Source organism: Zalophus californianus, chromosome X (assembly GCF_009762305.2).
Source record: "Zalophus californianus isolate mZalCal1 chromosome X, mZalCal1.pri.v2, whole genome shotgun sequence".
NCBI lineage: Eukaryota > Metazoa > Chordata > Mammalia > Carnivora > Otariidae > Zalophus > Zalophus californianus.
In genome coordinates, this window is record NC_045612.1 from 1,060,494 (window position 1) to 1,075,725 (window position 15,232).

Here is a 15,232-nt window from a genome sequence, read left to right on the forward strand (position 1 = left end):
ACTACACTGGTAAGAAAGGTTAAAAGTGTAGATAGATACAGAATTGTACATACATTATGATTCCAGGTTTGTTTCCCTGCTTTACATATGCATGCACATACATGTGAAATTCATAAAGAAACCTGAGGGAAACCATTACAGTGTTCACAGTGGTTCTGTCTAGGTGGTGAGAGAGTGGAGAGTATTTTTTGGTCATTCGATAAGTTTCTGTAATTCTGCAACTATGTCCAATGACCATGTTTTGCTTCCATAAACTCAAACTAAAATCCAAAACAAAAAACAAACAAAAAAAAAAACCACCACAACATTTCATAACCAAAAATGCAACCGAAATATTTTATCTTTGCTGGAATGGGGAAAAATCTGGCACACCAAATGGACCATCTACACTAAATTTCTTTTTTTTTTTTTAAAGTAAGCACTACACACAACATGGGGCTTGAACACCCAAGATCGAGTCGCATGCTTGGGGCCCCTGGACGGCTCAGTCTTTGGAGCATGTGACTCTTGATCTTGGGTCATGAGTTCAAGCCCCATATTGGGCATGGAACCTATGAAGACAAAATAAAAGCCGCATGGTCCACTGACTGAGCCAGCCAGGTGCTCCCCCACTCCGCCGTCTACGCTAAATTTCAAACTCCTAAGTGACTGGATTCACCCCAAAGCATCAGGCATGTGCCAGCTTCCCTGTGAAGGAGTGCAGCCTGGATTTAACTTGACAAATGTCTGGCACACGGGAGTCACTCAGGGAGTGCTGGTTGAATGAGAAAATGAAAGTGATTACGGCAGAAATTCTGGGCTGAGGCTGAACTGGACACCTGCCATCTCCTCCCACTTGAAGGGGTGGCGAAGACAAGGCATCTTTGCTCAGAAGTGAAGTTGCTGTGACCAAGCCAGGCCTTTCTCCAGCTGGGGAGAATAGGAATATGAGAATGATGTTGGGACACCTACTAATGAAAATTCATAACATTAGCTGGTGAAAGGAGAGACGCTATTCTATACACTTAAAGGATGCTAAAATAGCACTTGTAAAATCCAGTGTCCCCACCTGACACTGGAAACCCTTGGTGGGACTGGAATTGAAGCCTAATCTCAAACAGCAGAGTCTGGATGTCCTTCCCCTGCGCAAGCCACCTCACCCACACGTCTGCCCTCCCACCCTGTCTCTCTGGAACGCATAATTGTGCTCAATCTCTACTCAGGGCACTCATCTACCCTCAGCCCTCAAGGAAGCTTGGCTCCATCTTGGAGGACACTGTTTTCTCACTGCCCTCTCCTCAGGAGGCTTTCCTTTCTTCTCAACCCCATACACCTCGGGGTAGGATGTAGACAGTGTGCCTCCCCCAGGGCTGTTCTCCTGTCCCATATTCCTTCCTCCTTTACAAAAATCACTCTGGGAATTTTATGATTTCAGGTCTCACATTTAGATTTTTTTTTTTTTTAAGAGAGCTAGAGGGTAGGCAGGAGGAACAGAAGGAGAGGGAGAGAGAGGCTCTTTTTTTTTAATTTATAGAATGTTTATTATCTAATACTGACTGAAAGGTTTTGTCTAAAGATTCTATTCTATACATGGGTAGGTTGGGGAAAAAGATTCCTGGTTGCCATGAAATCTGTATGCAATTTCTAAAGGATTCTAACATAGCTTTAATACAAAGTACTTCACTTAGAATATTTCAACAAACTCTTAATTGGCAGCATCTACATGTTTTAATGCTCTGAATACCCACAAAGTCTTATTATAGTTAGACATCACTGTTTTACCTAAAGCAAATTGTATTTCTAATTTTTTCTGTATTAGAATTTATTAGTTTCCTCAAGATACTTTTTTTAAACAGCTAACATTGGAAAACTTGTTTGCCCATCAGAAATAAAAATCTGGATAATTACTATATTTTTAATATATGCTTTTACAGCATTTCAAAAGCAAATCTTAATTCAAACCAACACCTATAAAAGGAAATAAAAAAAACTCAGTTTACTTTCAAGAGTTTGCATATGGCAGAGAGAGCAGGTCACATTTAAATTTTAACAACATAAACGATTGTATAATAAATATAAAATAAAGAAATAGACAGTGGTAGCTATTATCGAGGGTGAAAACATTATATACACTTAAAGAGGCCGCTTTCTGAAACGTCACTGATGTAATCTGAGGCTTCTTTATCGATTTCATTTACAGAAACAATCTCTGCGGTCAAATTTATCATTCACTTTCATGCCCCCACATGAGAAGTAGTAGGTGAATATCTGTAGGAATACAATTTATTGTCTGCTCCTCCACTCAGAAGTAACCCAGTGTCTGTCCAGTCTACACTCAGAACTTTGTCTTCATGAGCAGCCAGATCGATCATAGAGAGGAGCTTTACAACTTCTTGTATCCCACAGTTTGACGATATTATCTAAAGAACCTGAAATCAGCTGCTGCTCATGGGTAGGAGACCACTTTAATGATGTGACCCAGCCTGTATGTGAGGTTAGGGACAGCGACACCAAAGAACCATCTTTAGTTCGGGGATCCCACAGTCTGATATGCCTATCTGTGCTTCCAGATGCTAAACGTTTACAAAGTGGAGAATAGGAGATACAATTAAACACCTTATTTCCTGTCAAAGTTGACGTAAGACTGCCAGACTCTACATCCCACATCCTAATTGTGTGGCCCCAAGATGCCCTGCAGATTTCTTCGGCATCTGACCGTAGAACCGAAGAAATGGCTTCCTTGCGGCCAGAGAGGGTCACTATTGGGAGTCCCTGTTAGTCCCAACTGCTCTGTTTTCTGTTTCTTTCTTGGTCGATGTGTGGATTCCTCCATTTCATCTTCTTCATCTGTAGGAACTGTGGACCGGATCTTTAGCATCTTATCCCAGGAGCCACTGCAAAATTTAGTTCCCGTGCTATCAACAGCTATAGAATCCGCACTTCCGGCATGGCTTCTGCAGCAGTGCAGGGCTTTCACTTTGTTTCTCTCCACATTCCACTCCCCTAAGAGAATCGTCTGATCCACAGAAGCACTCAGTAGTAGGCAAGACAAACTATCTTTTTTCACCCAGGCCACATCTTTTACAACGTCTGTATGTCCCACGATTGTCATTATTGACTTTCCTTCCAAGGACCAGATATCTCCGAGAAGTCTTATCATAAGAACCAGTCAAGATCCATTCCTCTGCCCCTCGGACAGAACTGATCCAGTCATCATGGAACATGCATCGCTCTGGCTGAGGGGCAGGCTACTTCTCCACATATTCCAATTCCACAACCTCTTCTGATGAGATGTTTTCCAGTTCCATGTGTTTGAGCAAGGGCATTCGCAGAAACTGGCCCTTGATAAGGAAGTCGAACTCCACATGTTTGTGGAACTCATTTTTGGCCTCCAGCAATTTATTGATGATGTCACTAAGGTCAGCAAGTTCAGAGGCTGCAGGAATTGAGAAGGGAACATCATCTACTGCATATTTCTTGTTGTCAGTGAAGAAGCGTGTCTGGAGCTGAGCCACGGCTAGGAGCACACACAAGGCTTGTCTACAGAAACGTAAGGGGTAATAGTCAGACAACAGGCTCTCTGGTCTCTTTAAGACTACAAAGAGAGGCTGCTCAAAATTAGCTCGCACAGATACGCGAGAAGATGCAGTCTTCTGGGCTTCCGCTTTCCTTGAGAGAGAGAGGCTCTTAAGCAGGCTCCACACCTAGCATGGAGCCCGACACGGGGCTCAATCTCACAACCCTGAGATCATGACCCGAGCAGAAATCGAGTCGGACGCTTAGCCGACTGAGCCACCCAGGCACCCCTCACAGTTAGATCTTTAAACCATTTTGAGTTTATTTTTGTCAGTGCTATAAGAAAGTGGTCCAATTTCGTTCATGTGCATGCAGCTGTCCAGTTTTCCAAGCACCATTTGTTGAAGAGAACGTCTTTTCCTCATTGGGTATTCCTACCTCCTTTGTCATAGATTAATTGACCGTAATTTCGTGGGTTTTTTCCTGAGCACTCTGTTCTGTTCTATTGATCTACATGTCTATTCTTATGTCAGTCCCATACAGTTTTGATCACTACATCTTTGTAGGATATCTTAAAATCTGGGATTGTGATAGCTCCAGGTTTGTTCTTCTTTTTCAAGATTGCTTTGGCTCCTCGGAGTCTTATTGTATAGTTCCATAAGATTTTAGGATTATTTGTTCAGTTATGTGAGAAGTGCAATGCTATTTTGACAGGGATTGCATTAAATCTGTAGGTTGTTTGGGGGTAGTATGGACATTTTAACAATACTGGTTCTCCCACTCCATGAGCATGGAATAGCTTTCCATTTGTTTGTGTCATCTTCAATTCCTTTCATCAGTGTTTTATAGTTTTCAGAGTACGAGTCTTTCACCTCCTGGGCTAAGTTTATCCCTAGGTATTCTATTCTTTCTGGTGCAATCGTAAATGGGATTGTCTTCTTAATTTCTCTTTCTGCTACTTCATCATTAGTCTATAGAAATGCAAGAGATTTCTGCATATTAATTTTATATACTATGACTTTACTGAATTCCTTTATCCGTTTTAGTTTTTTGGTGGAGGCTTTATGATGTGGAGGTATGTTCCCTCTCAACCCTTGTTGAGGGTTTTTATTGTGACTGAATGCTGTAGTTTGTCAAATGCTTTTCCTGCATCTATGAAAATGATCATATGGTTTTTATCCTTTCTCTTGCTAATGTGATGTACCGTATTGATTGATTTATGAATAGTGAATCATCCTTGCACCCTGGGAATAAATCCACCAAAAGCAAGATTGACCTATCGGGACTACACCAAGATAAAACGCTTTTGCATAGCGAAGGAAACCATCAACAAAACAAAAAGACAACCTACAAATGGAGAGAAGGTATTTGCCACTGATGTGTCCAATAAGGAGTTACTACTCAAAATGTAAAAAGAAGTTATACAACTCAACACCAAAATAATAAATAATCCAGTTTTTACGAATGGGCAGATGACATGAATAGACATATTTGCAGAGAAGATATACAGATGGCCAACAGACAAATGAAAAGATGTTCAACATCACTCAGCATCAGGGAAATGCCAATCAAAACAAAGAGGTATCGCCTCACACCTGTCAGAATGTCTAAAAGCAAAAACACAAGGAATAACAAGTGTTGGCGAGGATGTAGACAAAAAGGAAACTTTGCGCGCCCTGGGTGGGATTGCTAGCCGGGGCGGCTGCTGTGGAAAACAGTAAGAAGGTTAATCAAGGGAGGTAGTCACGTGCCAGTGGCCTCACGAGAAGGCTCTGTGGGGGGGCGGGGGGGGGGGATGGTGCCTGCTGGCTAGGGAGCCCAAGTGACGTCAAGCACCGAGAGGCGGAGCTTCCCGAACTAGGCTCCACCTCCTCAAGGTCGGCTGGATCCGGAAATCTCCGCCACCACAGCGAGCCCGCGTTGGCGGGAAGCAGCCCCGTGTGGGGCTGTCTGCGCAGGCGCCGTGGGCACTCCCAGCTGCCTTGGGCGCGAAGGGGCGGAGCTTCGTGAAGGCTCTCAGAGTCGGAGCCCTTAGCTGAGAGTGCGGGCGGCTTTGTGGCGGGCTCTGGGGAGCCGGGCGCGGTGGCTATGCAGGCCCCAGACGGCGGCGACGACGGCGGCGGCGGCGGCGGCGGCGGCGGCGAGGCCGGTGCGGCGGGCGGAGCGGGCGGAGCCGGGGGCCAGGACCGCCAGCCTAGCCCCGGAGCTCCTGGTTGCCAGGGGCGCTCCGGCAGCCCTGAGGGCGATGGTGGCCCCGGCGGCGGCGGCGGCGGCGGCGAGAGAGCAGAGGACGAGGAGGCCGGTGATCCTCCTCAGGCCCGGCAGGCACCGCAGGCCCTGTGGCCTGGTGCGGATGCGGCGCCTGTAGCTGTGGCAGCGGCAGGCCGACTGCTGGAGTTGTATCCTTTCCACGGAGCGTCCCTGGGCGGGGGCCGTGGTGGGGTGGCCGGGGAGCGCGGTGGCAGCGGGGGCGAGGGGGCCGGTGGGAGGCGGGGGGGGGGGGGGTTTGCCCAGGGGGCAGCAGGGGCGGGGCGGTCGGTGCGCAAGGGCCTGCAAGGTACGGGGGGGGGGGGGGGGGGGGGGAGGAGGCCTGACGGGTCAGGGAAGCGGCTCGGGGTGCTCGGAGGGGGCCCGAGGGAGCGCGGGCGTCCTGGGGTAGAAGCGGGCCTCCGAGGGCTAAGGAGGCCTCGGGCACCGGGAGATTGAGGAGCGGATGGTGCCTTAACCGTGTCTCCTCCAGCACGCTCACCGTGCCTTTCCGGTCGCCCCTGGAGGCAGAGATGGCCCGCAGGTCCCTGGCCCCATACGCCGAACGCCACCGAGGGGTGGTTCAGAAGGAGCTTACAGTGAACGGCAGCACCCTGGTCGTGTCAGTTCTAGCAGAGTAGGCGGTGGGGAGGGGTGGGGGGCGGGGGCGGCAGGTGCTGGGGTCGCGTCTCTGTCTTCGAGTGCCGTCGTGGAGGCACTGACGCGTTTAGTGTGTGTATGAGGAGGGGGCTGGTGCTCTGCACCTCCACCGCAGTTCTCACCCGTAACCTCGTTTTCCTTTTTGCTCACTTTCAGTAGATGGACTGCTGAAGACCCCGTCTTCTTCCGAGCTTCGATCAACTCGTTCCTCGACCAGCTTTCCCTGGGGCTCTGGGTCCCCTCCTCCTGGAAGCCTAGGCCCAGGAAAGGGAGCTGAGGCCTAGTCTTGTGCCCCCTACTAGGCAAGGCACAGGGAGTTGGTACTTGGAGTCAATTGCCACTTTGTTACCAGGGTTTACTTTTTGGCCCGTAGGGGCCCTTGGGCCACTTGATTTCTTTCCCTGTTGCTAGAGGAGCGGGCGCTTCAAATGTTTGTTACTGCAGAAAATAAAAGTGAGCTACCATTTCTGTGTCTGAGTTTCTTTTCAGCTACTGTGCCTCCAGATTTTCTTGCCTTTTTTCTTTCTCGCGTTGGAAGGGAGGTTCTGGGAGACAGATTCCAATAGCACAAGGCTCTTGAAGACAACTTAGGGAAAGGAAAATCGAGTCCCACATTCAGCACGAAAACCTGCCAACATTTTGGAGTATCTCCTTGGTTGTATTTACTCGTTAAACGTATACCAGCATATCATGTGTAAGTTTTCAAGTTTACCATTAACTTTTTTCCTGGGTATTTTGCTTTTGGGGTTTTTTCCCATTAAACCTACTAGCTTTTCCAATCTCTAAAACCTCTTCAAAAAATGTTACTGAATAGATACATAAAATGCATGAGGTAATGTTGAACAGTTAAATCGTTCCCAGTTTTTCCCCAGTTATGGGTAGTGATTCAGTGGAATTCTTGGGCATAAGTCTTTTTTTTTTTTTTTTTTTTTTTGATTTTATGTATTCATTTGTCAGACAGCCAGAGAGGGAACACAAGCAGGGGGAGTGGGAGAGGGAGGAGCAGGCTCCCTGCTGAGCGGGGAGCCTGACGGGGGCTCGATCCCAGGACCCCGGGATCACGACCTGACCTGAGCCGAAGGCAGACGCTTCGCCGACTGAGCCACCCAGGCGCCCCGCGGCGTAAGTCTTTGCATGAATGGTCATTTCCTTAAGGTCGATTCCAAGAGGTAGAATTACCGAGTTTTTACTTTTCGTGTTCTTCGGCTTCTCAACCTGCAGTACACAATCGCTCTCCAGAAAATACGCCCTCCCTCCAGAATTCTCGTCTCCCCACGGCACCACTACGGTGGCTTGCTGCCAGAATAAAAACTTACTTTGAACGAGGGAAATAAACACAGAAGCCGCCCAATAGGAATTTGGTGGCTTACTGGCCTTGTTTCAGATGAGCAAAGTAGCGCGGCAACAACTGGCTAGGTGTTTGCCTGGTGGGGGCGGGGGGGGGGCGGTGTTGGTTGGCTAGCTCTCTGTAAATGCTTGTGTCTTGGAACCTCGTTAAACTACTAGTAACATGTAGGTTCCATTGGACTTTCTACCCACATGTTCATGGGATATCCGCAAGCAAAAGCAGTTTTAGATCTTCCTTTACAGTCGGCATGCCTTTTACTGGAAAATAAGTATGTGATGGCGTGATTACTCTCCTCATGGGGTTGTATTTCCATGCCTCTTTCCATGCCTCGTAATTTTAGATTGGATGCCAGGCGTTGTGTATTTGACCTTTGGTGCGGTGTCTTTTTTTTCCTTTTTATTCCGAAACATAAGCTTTGTTCTGGCACGCTGTTATTTGGAAACAGATTGGTTCTTTGGAGTCTTGCTTTTAAGAATTAGTGGGACCGGGGGCGCCTGGGTGGCTCAGCCGGTTACGCGTCCGACTCTTGGTTTCGGCTCAGGTCAGGATCTCGGGGTCCTGGGATTGAGCCCCGCATTGGGCTCCATGATCAGTGGGGAGTCGGCTTGAGGATTCTCTCTCTCTCTGTCTCTCTCTCCGTCTGCCCCTCCCCCCCTCAAATGAATAAATAACTCTTAAGGGGGGGGGGAGAAGAAAAGAATTCGCGGGACCAGAGCAGCTATTGGTGTAGAATCTGTTTTTTTCCACACTACCGAGGCAAGACCTTTCTGAGTACCCTACCTGATGCCTCCCGAATTGTGAGGTTTCCCACTGTGGCTACTAGTCCCTGCCTTGGGTAAGCGCCGGGCATAGTTACCTTTCATCCTTGCGAGTGGTCCTTTCCCCGGCCTCAGCTAGTTTCCTCACACGCTTGTGCTGACCAGGGGTCTGCTGCTTACTCCAGTGGGACCCTCTGCGGATATGCAGCATTCTGTCCCTCTGCGGCCCTCTGGTCTCTGGTCCTCTGCCCTGCCAGCTCCATCTCCTGCACTCTCCCCGTTCTGCCTCCTCAAGTCAGGGCTTCCGCTGGGCTGCATTTGGAGACACTCTCTCCAGACAGTGGGCTGCAGCAATTCAGGGTTCATCTCGTGTCTTTTCCTTCGCCCAGGGTCATCGCCCTTGATTACCTGATAGAACTTTTGTTTCCTGTATTTCATGTGTGTTTCTTGGGGGCTGTTTCAAGTTTTTTACTTCCTACGCCTCTGCCTTTGCAGAACTTGAAGAGCTCTGATGCGGGCTGAGAGGGGAGAAATGATGCTCAGCGTGATGGTGGCGGTCATGATGGTGATGACGATGGAATTAATGAAAATGATGGAGAACCTCACCTGACTAGATGCAGCAGCTGTAGCGCCTACAGCGAGGATCTGTTTCTCTCTTTCCGTCTGTGTCTCTCTGACTTTCTCTCATTCTCTCCCTCCTTTTTTTTCCTTTCATTCCCTTCTTTCTTTCTTTCACCATTTTTAGACATTCCTTATCGATGGAGAGATGAAAACTTAGCTCCCGTACTCCACTACTTGCTACACTTCGTTTTTTTTTTGTTTTTTTTTTTTAAGATTTTATTTATTTGACAGAGAGAGACACAGCGAGAGAGGGAACACAAGCACGGGGAGCAGGAGAGGGAGAAGCAGGCTTCCCGTGGAGCAGGGAGCCCGACATGGGGCTCGATCCCAGGACCCCAGGATCACGACCCGAGCCGAAGGCAGACACCCAACGACTGAGCCACCCAGGCGCCCCTACACTTCTTCACCTTACGCTCTCAAAATGGTTCTATTACCTTCTACTCATTTTGGTTGTCTTTTTTTTAAAAATTTTATTTATTTGGGAGAGAGAGGGAGAGAGCGCACAAGGGAAGGCGTGGGGCGGGGGAGGGGTAGAGGGACAAGTAGACTCCGGGCTGAGCGCAGAGCTCCATGCGGGCCTCGATCCCCAGACCCCAGGATCATGACCTGAACCGAAGGCAGACGCTTCACGCTTCACCGACTGAGCCACCCAGGCGCCCCCTCATTCTACTCATTTTAGGTATTTTGCCCCCTGAGGTTAAAAATCACCTTGGTGACAATGGTAAATTTACAAACCATTTCCCTAAATGTCTTCTGTCTTTACAAACCATTTCCCTAAATGTCTTCTCTCTTCTTTCTGTCTAGACTGGTTTCTCTCTAGGCTGGCTGACTGACTGCACAGCTGTCATCCTGGACATCTCCTCACCTTTTCCTGGGCTGCAATTCCTACCCTGGAACATAATATGTCTTTCTCCTTTTACTGTGTCTTACCGTTTTACCCCTTTAGATCCTGTTTGTTTAAGTCAGATTGATTGAGGCATAATTTATATACTACAGAGTTCACCCCTTTCAGGTGTATGTTTGTCCCATTTTTGTTGCTGAGTAGTATGCATCCATCGACGGATATTTTTGTTGTTTTGAGGTTTTATGCATTATTAATAAAGTAAAGAACATAGAAAACATGGCAATTGATACTAGCAACTCATTGGTAGAGAAAGTACTGATGCCCAACATTACCGATAACAAAATGAAGTGTGTGTGTGTGTGTGTGTGTGTGTGTCTGTGTGTGTGTGTGTGTGTGTATACATTCACTTGATGAAGTTTAAAACACTGACAGTCTCCAATGTCAATGTTTGGTTAGGGTTAGTTGCAAGCAGTCTCTTACACGCTCTCAGTTGGAGTGTTTGTAAAACGTATTCAGAAACTTACTTGACATTATTTGTTAAAATTAAAGATGTGAATATACCTTGACCCAACTTTGGGCATCTAGCATAGAGAAACTCTTGCACATGTGACAAGGCAATATGGAGCATGATATTAATCCTAGCATCATTTGTCATAGTGAAAAATTGGAAAGAGGGCAAATGCACATTAACCGAGAAAGGTTCAGTAAGTCAAGGTACAAGTGTCCTGGTGGAACATCACGCAGCAGTTAAAGAGCAAAGGAGATACCTGGGTACTAACATAGAAAGAGATTAAGACAAGCCGAGGAGGGGCGCCTGGGTGGCTCGGTCATTAGGCGTCTTGCCTTCGGCTCAGGTCATGATCCCAGCGTCCTGGGACCGAGCCCCGCGTAGGGCTCCCTGCTCCGCGGGAAGCCTGCTTCTCCCTCTCCAGCTTCCCCCCTGCTTGTGTTCCCTCTCTCGCTGTGTCTCATGACACATTCCTTTTTCTGTAATATGCTCCCACCATGTGAACATGTGGGGAAACGCATAGCAACTGCCCGCAACAAGCCACCTCCACTCCAAGAATGTTCACCGCTAACAATCACATTATGGAAAGAAACGTTCACCTTTTAAATTTCAGACTTGCATGTTATTTAAATATATCCCTCGAGTACATGTTACATCAGAAAGAAATGTTTTCGGGGCGCCTGGGTGGCTCAGTCGGTTAAGTGTCCAACTCTTGATTTCGGCTCAGGTCATGATCTCCGGGTCCTGGGATCGAGCCCCGCGCTGAGCTCCACGCTCAGCCCAGGGTCTGCTTGTCCCTCTCCCTCCCCCCCCCCCTCCTTCTCTCTCTCTGTGTCTCTCTCTCAAAGAGGTGAATAAAATCTCAAAAAGAAAAGGAAAAGTATTTTCCTTCTGCACAATAGTCCTGTGTCCTATTAAGTTAAGGAATAATCTTTCCCAGACTCATTCTTTTAAAATACTGGGGAAAGACTTTGAGTTTGATGAAATATCTGTCACCACCGTAGAGGACATCCGTTGGTTTTGTCACCCAGCATCCATTCCCCTTCTCCCGGTACCAGTATCCTTATTTTACCCCTAGAAGACCCCCATTTTCCTTCCCCTCAGCCGTTATGATTCTGGGAGAATTGACTTCACTTCTGATTCCAGGGGTGGGCGTGTGGCTCAGGCCTGGCCCGTCAGAGCGCTGCTTTCCTATGGCCATGGTGACCCCATCCAAGGCAGTGACACTTTGGGGCCTGCGGGGGGTTGGGGGGGTGGCGGGAGAGGGGGCAGGCTGACACTGGACAGAGCGGAAGTAGGAGCAGGGAGGCACATCTGAGAGAACCAAATCCTGGATCCAGCCATGCCTGAAGATAGGAACGTTCAGTTACACACATCAGAAATTCTCCCTTTGGCTTAAGCCGTCCTGAATACTTTCTATTGTGTTTCTTTGTTTCTTTCTTCGCTCGCAGTAGAAAAGGCTTGACCATTATTGAATTGAGGAATCATAGTTTTACTTCTTATTTAACCTGAGAATGTGGCTCTCCTTTAACAGAGAAACGGGCCTATTTTATTTTACTAAGGCATTGGCTCTTTGCTGATAAGTCATCGAGCCATATTATGGTAGAAAAGGAGACAAATGAGTCTTCTGTAAGCATCCAGAGTGGGAGGGGAAGCACAGCAAAGGGCAGCTGGAGGAAAGGGCCAAGAAGAAGGGGCACTGGGACCCACCCTTTCCAGATAGGGCTCCCAAGACTGGCCCAGAATTGTGGGGCTGGATCATCAAGAGACCAGAACATAGTCTGAGCCTCCCTCCCTCACCCAGCAAAGCCCAGAGTTAGTCCACCGCCTTGGCCCCACAGCGGGACTGCTGAAGCTGCTGGGTGGCGCTAACACCCAAGTCAGGGCACAAAACCCCTCTATCCCAAACCCTCCCTGGGCTCCCCTCTCACTCAGAGACAAAGACAGAGCCCTTTACAGGGGCCTACAAAATCGGATGTGACTCGGGCACCCCCGCTCCCCCCGCCATCTTCTCTGGCCTCCTCCCCTCTCCTCTCCACCTTGCTCCTTCTGATCCAGCCACCCTGGCCTCCTCCCCTCTCTGAAACAGGCCAGGCCCACACCTGCCTCAGGGCCCTTGCACTGGCTCTTTCCGGTCTGGAACTCTCTTCCCCCGGCGTTCCAGCTGGCTCCCTCAAATATCATTCCTGGCCACTCTATGTGAAATTGCATCCCACAGCCTCCCCACCTGCTTCCCTGTTGGCCGACCACCCACCTGCCCCAAGGACAAAGCCACACCCCGCCTCCACTTTCCCAACATTTAATGAGAAAAAAAAGACATCATCATCAACAACAACAACAACAAAAAGCTCATGCCCAAGAAGGGGAGAGACTTGGGTTTTCGGGACCCCGAGGCGGAGCCAGATCCCTCAGAGGAGGAAGAAGAAGAACCAAGGAGTAAGGCACGGCCGCCTCGCCGCCTCGGCCACGCCACTCGGGGCAGGCGCAGGGCAGCGCAGCTGAGGGGCGAGGGGTCCGGGGCCAAGTGCAGACAACACTGAGGAAGTTTGGCAGTAGGGCCGGGAGAAGGAGAGTTCCAGGGTCCCCAGGCCCAGCTCAGGCCCCGGCCCAAGCCTGGCTATAGGCGTCCAGGTGCTCAGGCCAGGACCCTGGGAGAAGGTACAGTCCGACTCCCCAGACGGTCGGAGGGGATGCCGAGGCCCAGCTGCGGGGAGACCCCTGGGCGCAGCCACAGTCCGAGGGCGGTTTCAGGGGTGTCGCCCTCCCTCCACTCCTCCCCCCCCCCACCCCCAAGTGCTGCTGGTGCCGACACCCGCCTGCTCGGAAGCGGCGGGGCCAGCCATGGCGAGGGGGGGCGGGGGGCGGTGTGTCAGAGGCTAGGCCAAGGCTGCCGGTGTCACAGAGGAGCCGGGAGGACTCAAGGAGAGAAGGTGCGCGAGGTCGACAGCATCCCGGAGAAGGGACACACAGTTACAGATGGAGATGGCGAGGTGGAGAGAAATTAAATAAATAGGTGCTCGGGGGTATAAATAGCAAGGAGGGCAGGGGCTGCCACCACGCCTGGGCACGGGGGGGCGGGGGGGGTAGGAGGGCAGGGGGGCGGGGGGCAGGGGGGCAGGGGGGGCAGGAGGGAGAGCAGGAGGGCAGGGGTATTGCTGCTGCCGGGGCCAGGGGCTTGGTCCTGTCACCTCTGGCCCAACGCGGGGCCCAGAGGAAGGCACTAATGAAGGGGCCCAGGTGTGCCGGGGGCATATCGGCCCGGTGACCCCCCCCGGCCCCCGCTCCCCTGCCCCCCGGATCCGGGGCTCAGCCCAGAGGACAGCTCAGGACTGAGACGCTCCCCACCCCCTCCTCACCGGTTCCGCCACCCTTAGGGGTTGCTGGACACGAGGCTGATGATCTGTTCCAGTTTCTGTCGCAACTTATGCTTCCGACAAGAGGCATCTCGCTCCAGGGCGCTGAGAACCTGGGGGAGGAGGGTCCCCCCCGGAGCTGGGCCCTCCAGGCAAAGCCCCCCTCCTCAGCTTGAGCTCTTCCCTCCCTCGCGCCTCAGCGCCCCCCTTCCTCTCTGGCCGCCCCCCCAGCCCCGGGCACGTGCGGGGAGGAGCCGCAAACCCTCCCCTGGGAACGCGGGGGGGGGGGCGGGGGGGGCAGCCTCTCCTCCACCCTGAACCCCTCCCGCTGCAGAACTTCACTCCCTCCTCTCCGGCGCCAGAGGGAAGCCCCTCCCGAGAGCGGCCCGGACTGGCTGTCCCCGAGTTCCCCATCCCCTCTGAACCCCCGCCACCCGCACCCACCCCGAACCCCTCTCGTGCGGGTCTCCAGGAGCTCGTTGCCAAGCACGGCGAGCCTGCTGGGACCTGCCCTCCCTTGACCGTTGACCGTCAGCAGCCCCCGGCGGAGCGCATCACTCCCTCCTCCCTGACCACCCCTCCCCGGGTGTGTGCGCGCGCGTGTGCACGGCTCATTCCCGTACCAGGAGGTCACGCTGCACCTGCACTCTTGGGGTTCCCTCCCAGACCCCTGGCCGCCCCTCCTCAGTCTCCGCTGCCGGCTCCCTCTCTTCTCTGCCACCTCCGAGTGTCCCAGGGCCCCAGGGCTCGGTGCGTGGGCCGCCGCTCTCGGCCGCCCTTGGTGAGCTCGTGCAGGCTCGGGGCTTTCAGGGCCGTGTCCTGGCTCACAGATTGGTATCTCCACCCCAGACATTCCCCACACTCCAGACTCCTATATCCACCTGCCAAATCTCTATTTGGATTTGAAATAGATAACTCAAATTTAACATGTGAAAAATAATATCTGCTCTTGCAATGTTTAGCCATAACAATAATAGTATTGAGAGAAATAGCCTAAGGCAAGCTACAGAAACCTAGGAAGAAAACTTAAATATGCATTGGTAAAGTGTTTTTAATAAATACTTCCCCGTTTTTACATGTTTAGAATATCAATTTTTTGTCATAACTGGAAAATACTCTTCTTCCTAAATTTTTCAGTTTATCTTTGTTCATGGTCCTTTTTTACATAGTGGTTTAAAATTTTTCATGTGTTTACGTGATTGTTTTCATTATAATTTCCAGGTCTTGTTTCCTATGAAAAGCCCTCCTCTGTATAAAATTACAAAAATGGTCACTTAGAACATCTTCTAGTACTTTAAAATTTTTATCTAATTGTAATTAATTTTGGTGAGAATGGAGATTGGATTCCAACTTTGTTTTCTCTCCAAAGTCTTAGTCGAGTGTCCCCGAACCATTTAT

General features: G+C 50.3%; 1 protein-coding gene, 1 long non-coding RNA gene and 1 pseudogene across 5 annotated transcripts; 1 reads left to right on the top strand and 2 right to left on the bottom strand.

The window, feature by feature from the left end:
* Positions 1–2,213: 2,213 nt before the first annotated feature.
* Positions 2,214–3,196, bottom strand: LOC118356568 (annotated as a pseudogene). The gene is made up of 2 exons (XR_004819846.1): positions 3,158–3,196; positions 2,214–3,037 (listed from the first exon to the last, which is right to left on the bottom strand). The product of XR_004819846.1 is annotated as a ribosome biogenesis protein WDR12-like (transcript).
* Positions 3,197–5,497: 2,301 nt separating this feature from the next.
* Positions 5,498–6,859, top strand: LOC118356571 (EKC/KEOPS complex subunit LAGE3-like). 3 transcript variants are annotated; one of them, XM_035725763.1, is made up of 3 exons: positions 5,498–5,894; positions 6,236–6,379; positions 6,559–6,859. In XM_035725763.1, exons 1-3 carry the CDS (start codon positions 5,584–5,586, stop codon positions 6,677–6,679), a joined length of 576 nt encoding a protein of 191 aa, XP_035581656.1. In that variant the 5' UTR covers positions 5,498–5,583; the 3' UTR covers positions 6,680–6,859. The 3 variants fall into 3 exon arrangements, with proteins under 3 accessions (XP_035581656.1, XP_035581657.1, XP_035581658.1); XM_035725764.1 differs by having other exon boundaries at positions 6,236–6,364; XM_035725765.1 differs by having other exon boundaries at positions 6,236–6,359; positions 6,562–6,859.
* A 5,946-nt stretch (positions 6,860–12,805) lies between these two features.
* On the bottom strand, positions 12,806–14,609 carry LOC118356540. Its single transcript, XR_004819835.1, has 3 exons — positions 14,458–14,609; positions 13,838–13,947; positions 12,806–13,397 (listed from the first exon to the last, which is right to left on the bottom strand). It is a non-coding gene; the product is annotated as an uncharacterized LOC118356540 (long non-coding RNA).
* Between the last annotated feature and the right edge of the window lie 623 nt (positions 14,610–15,232).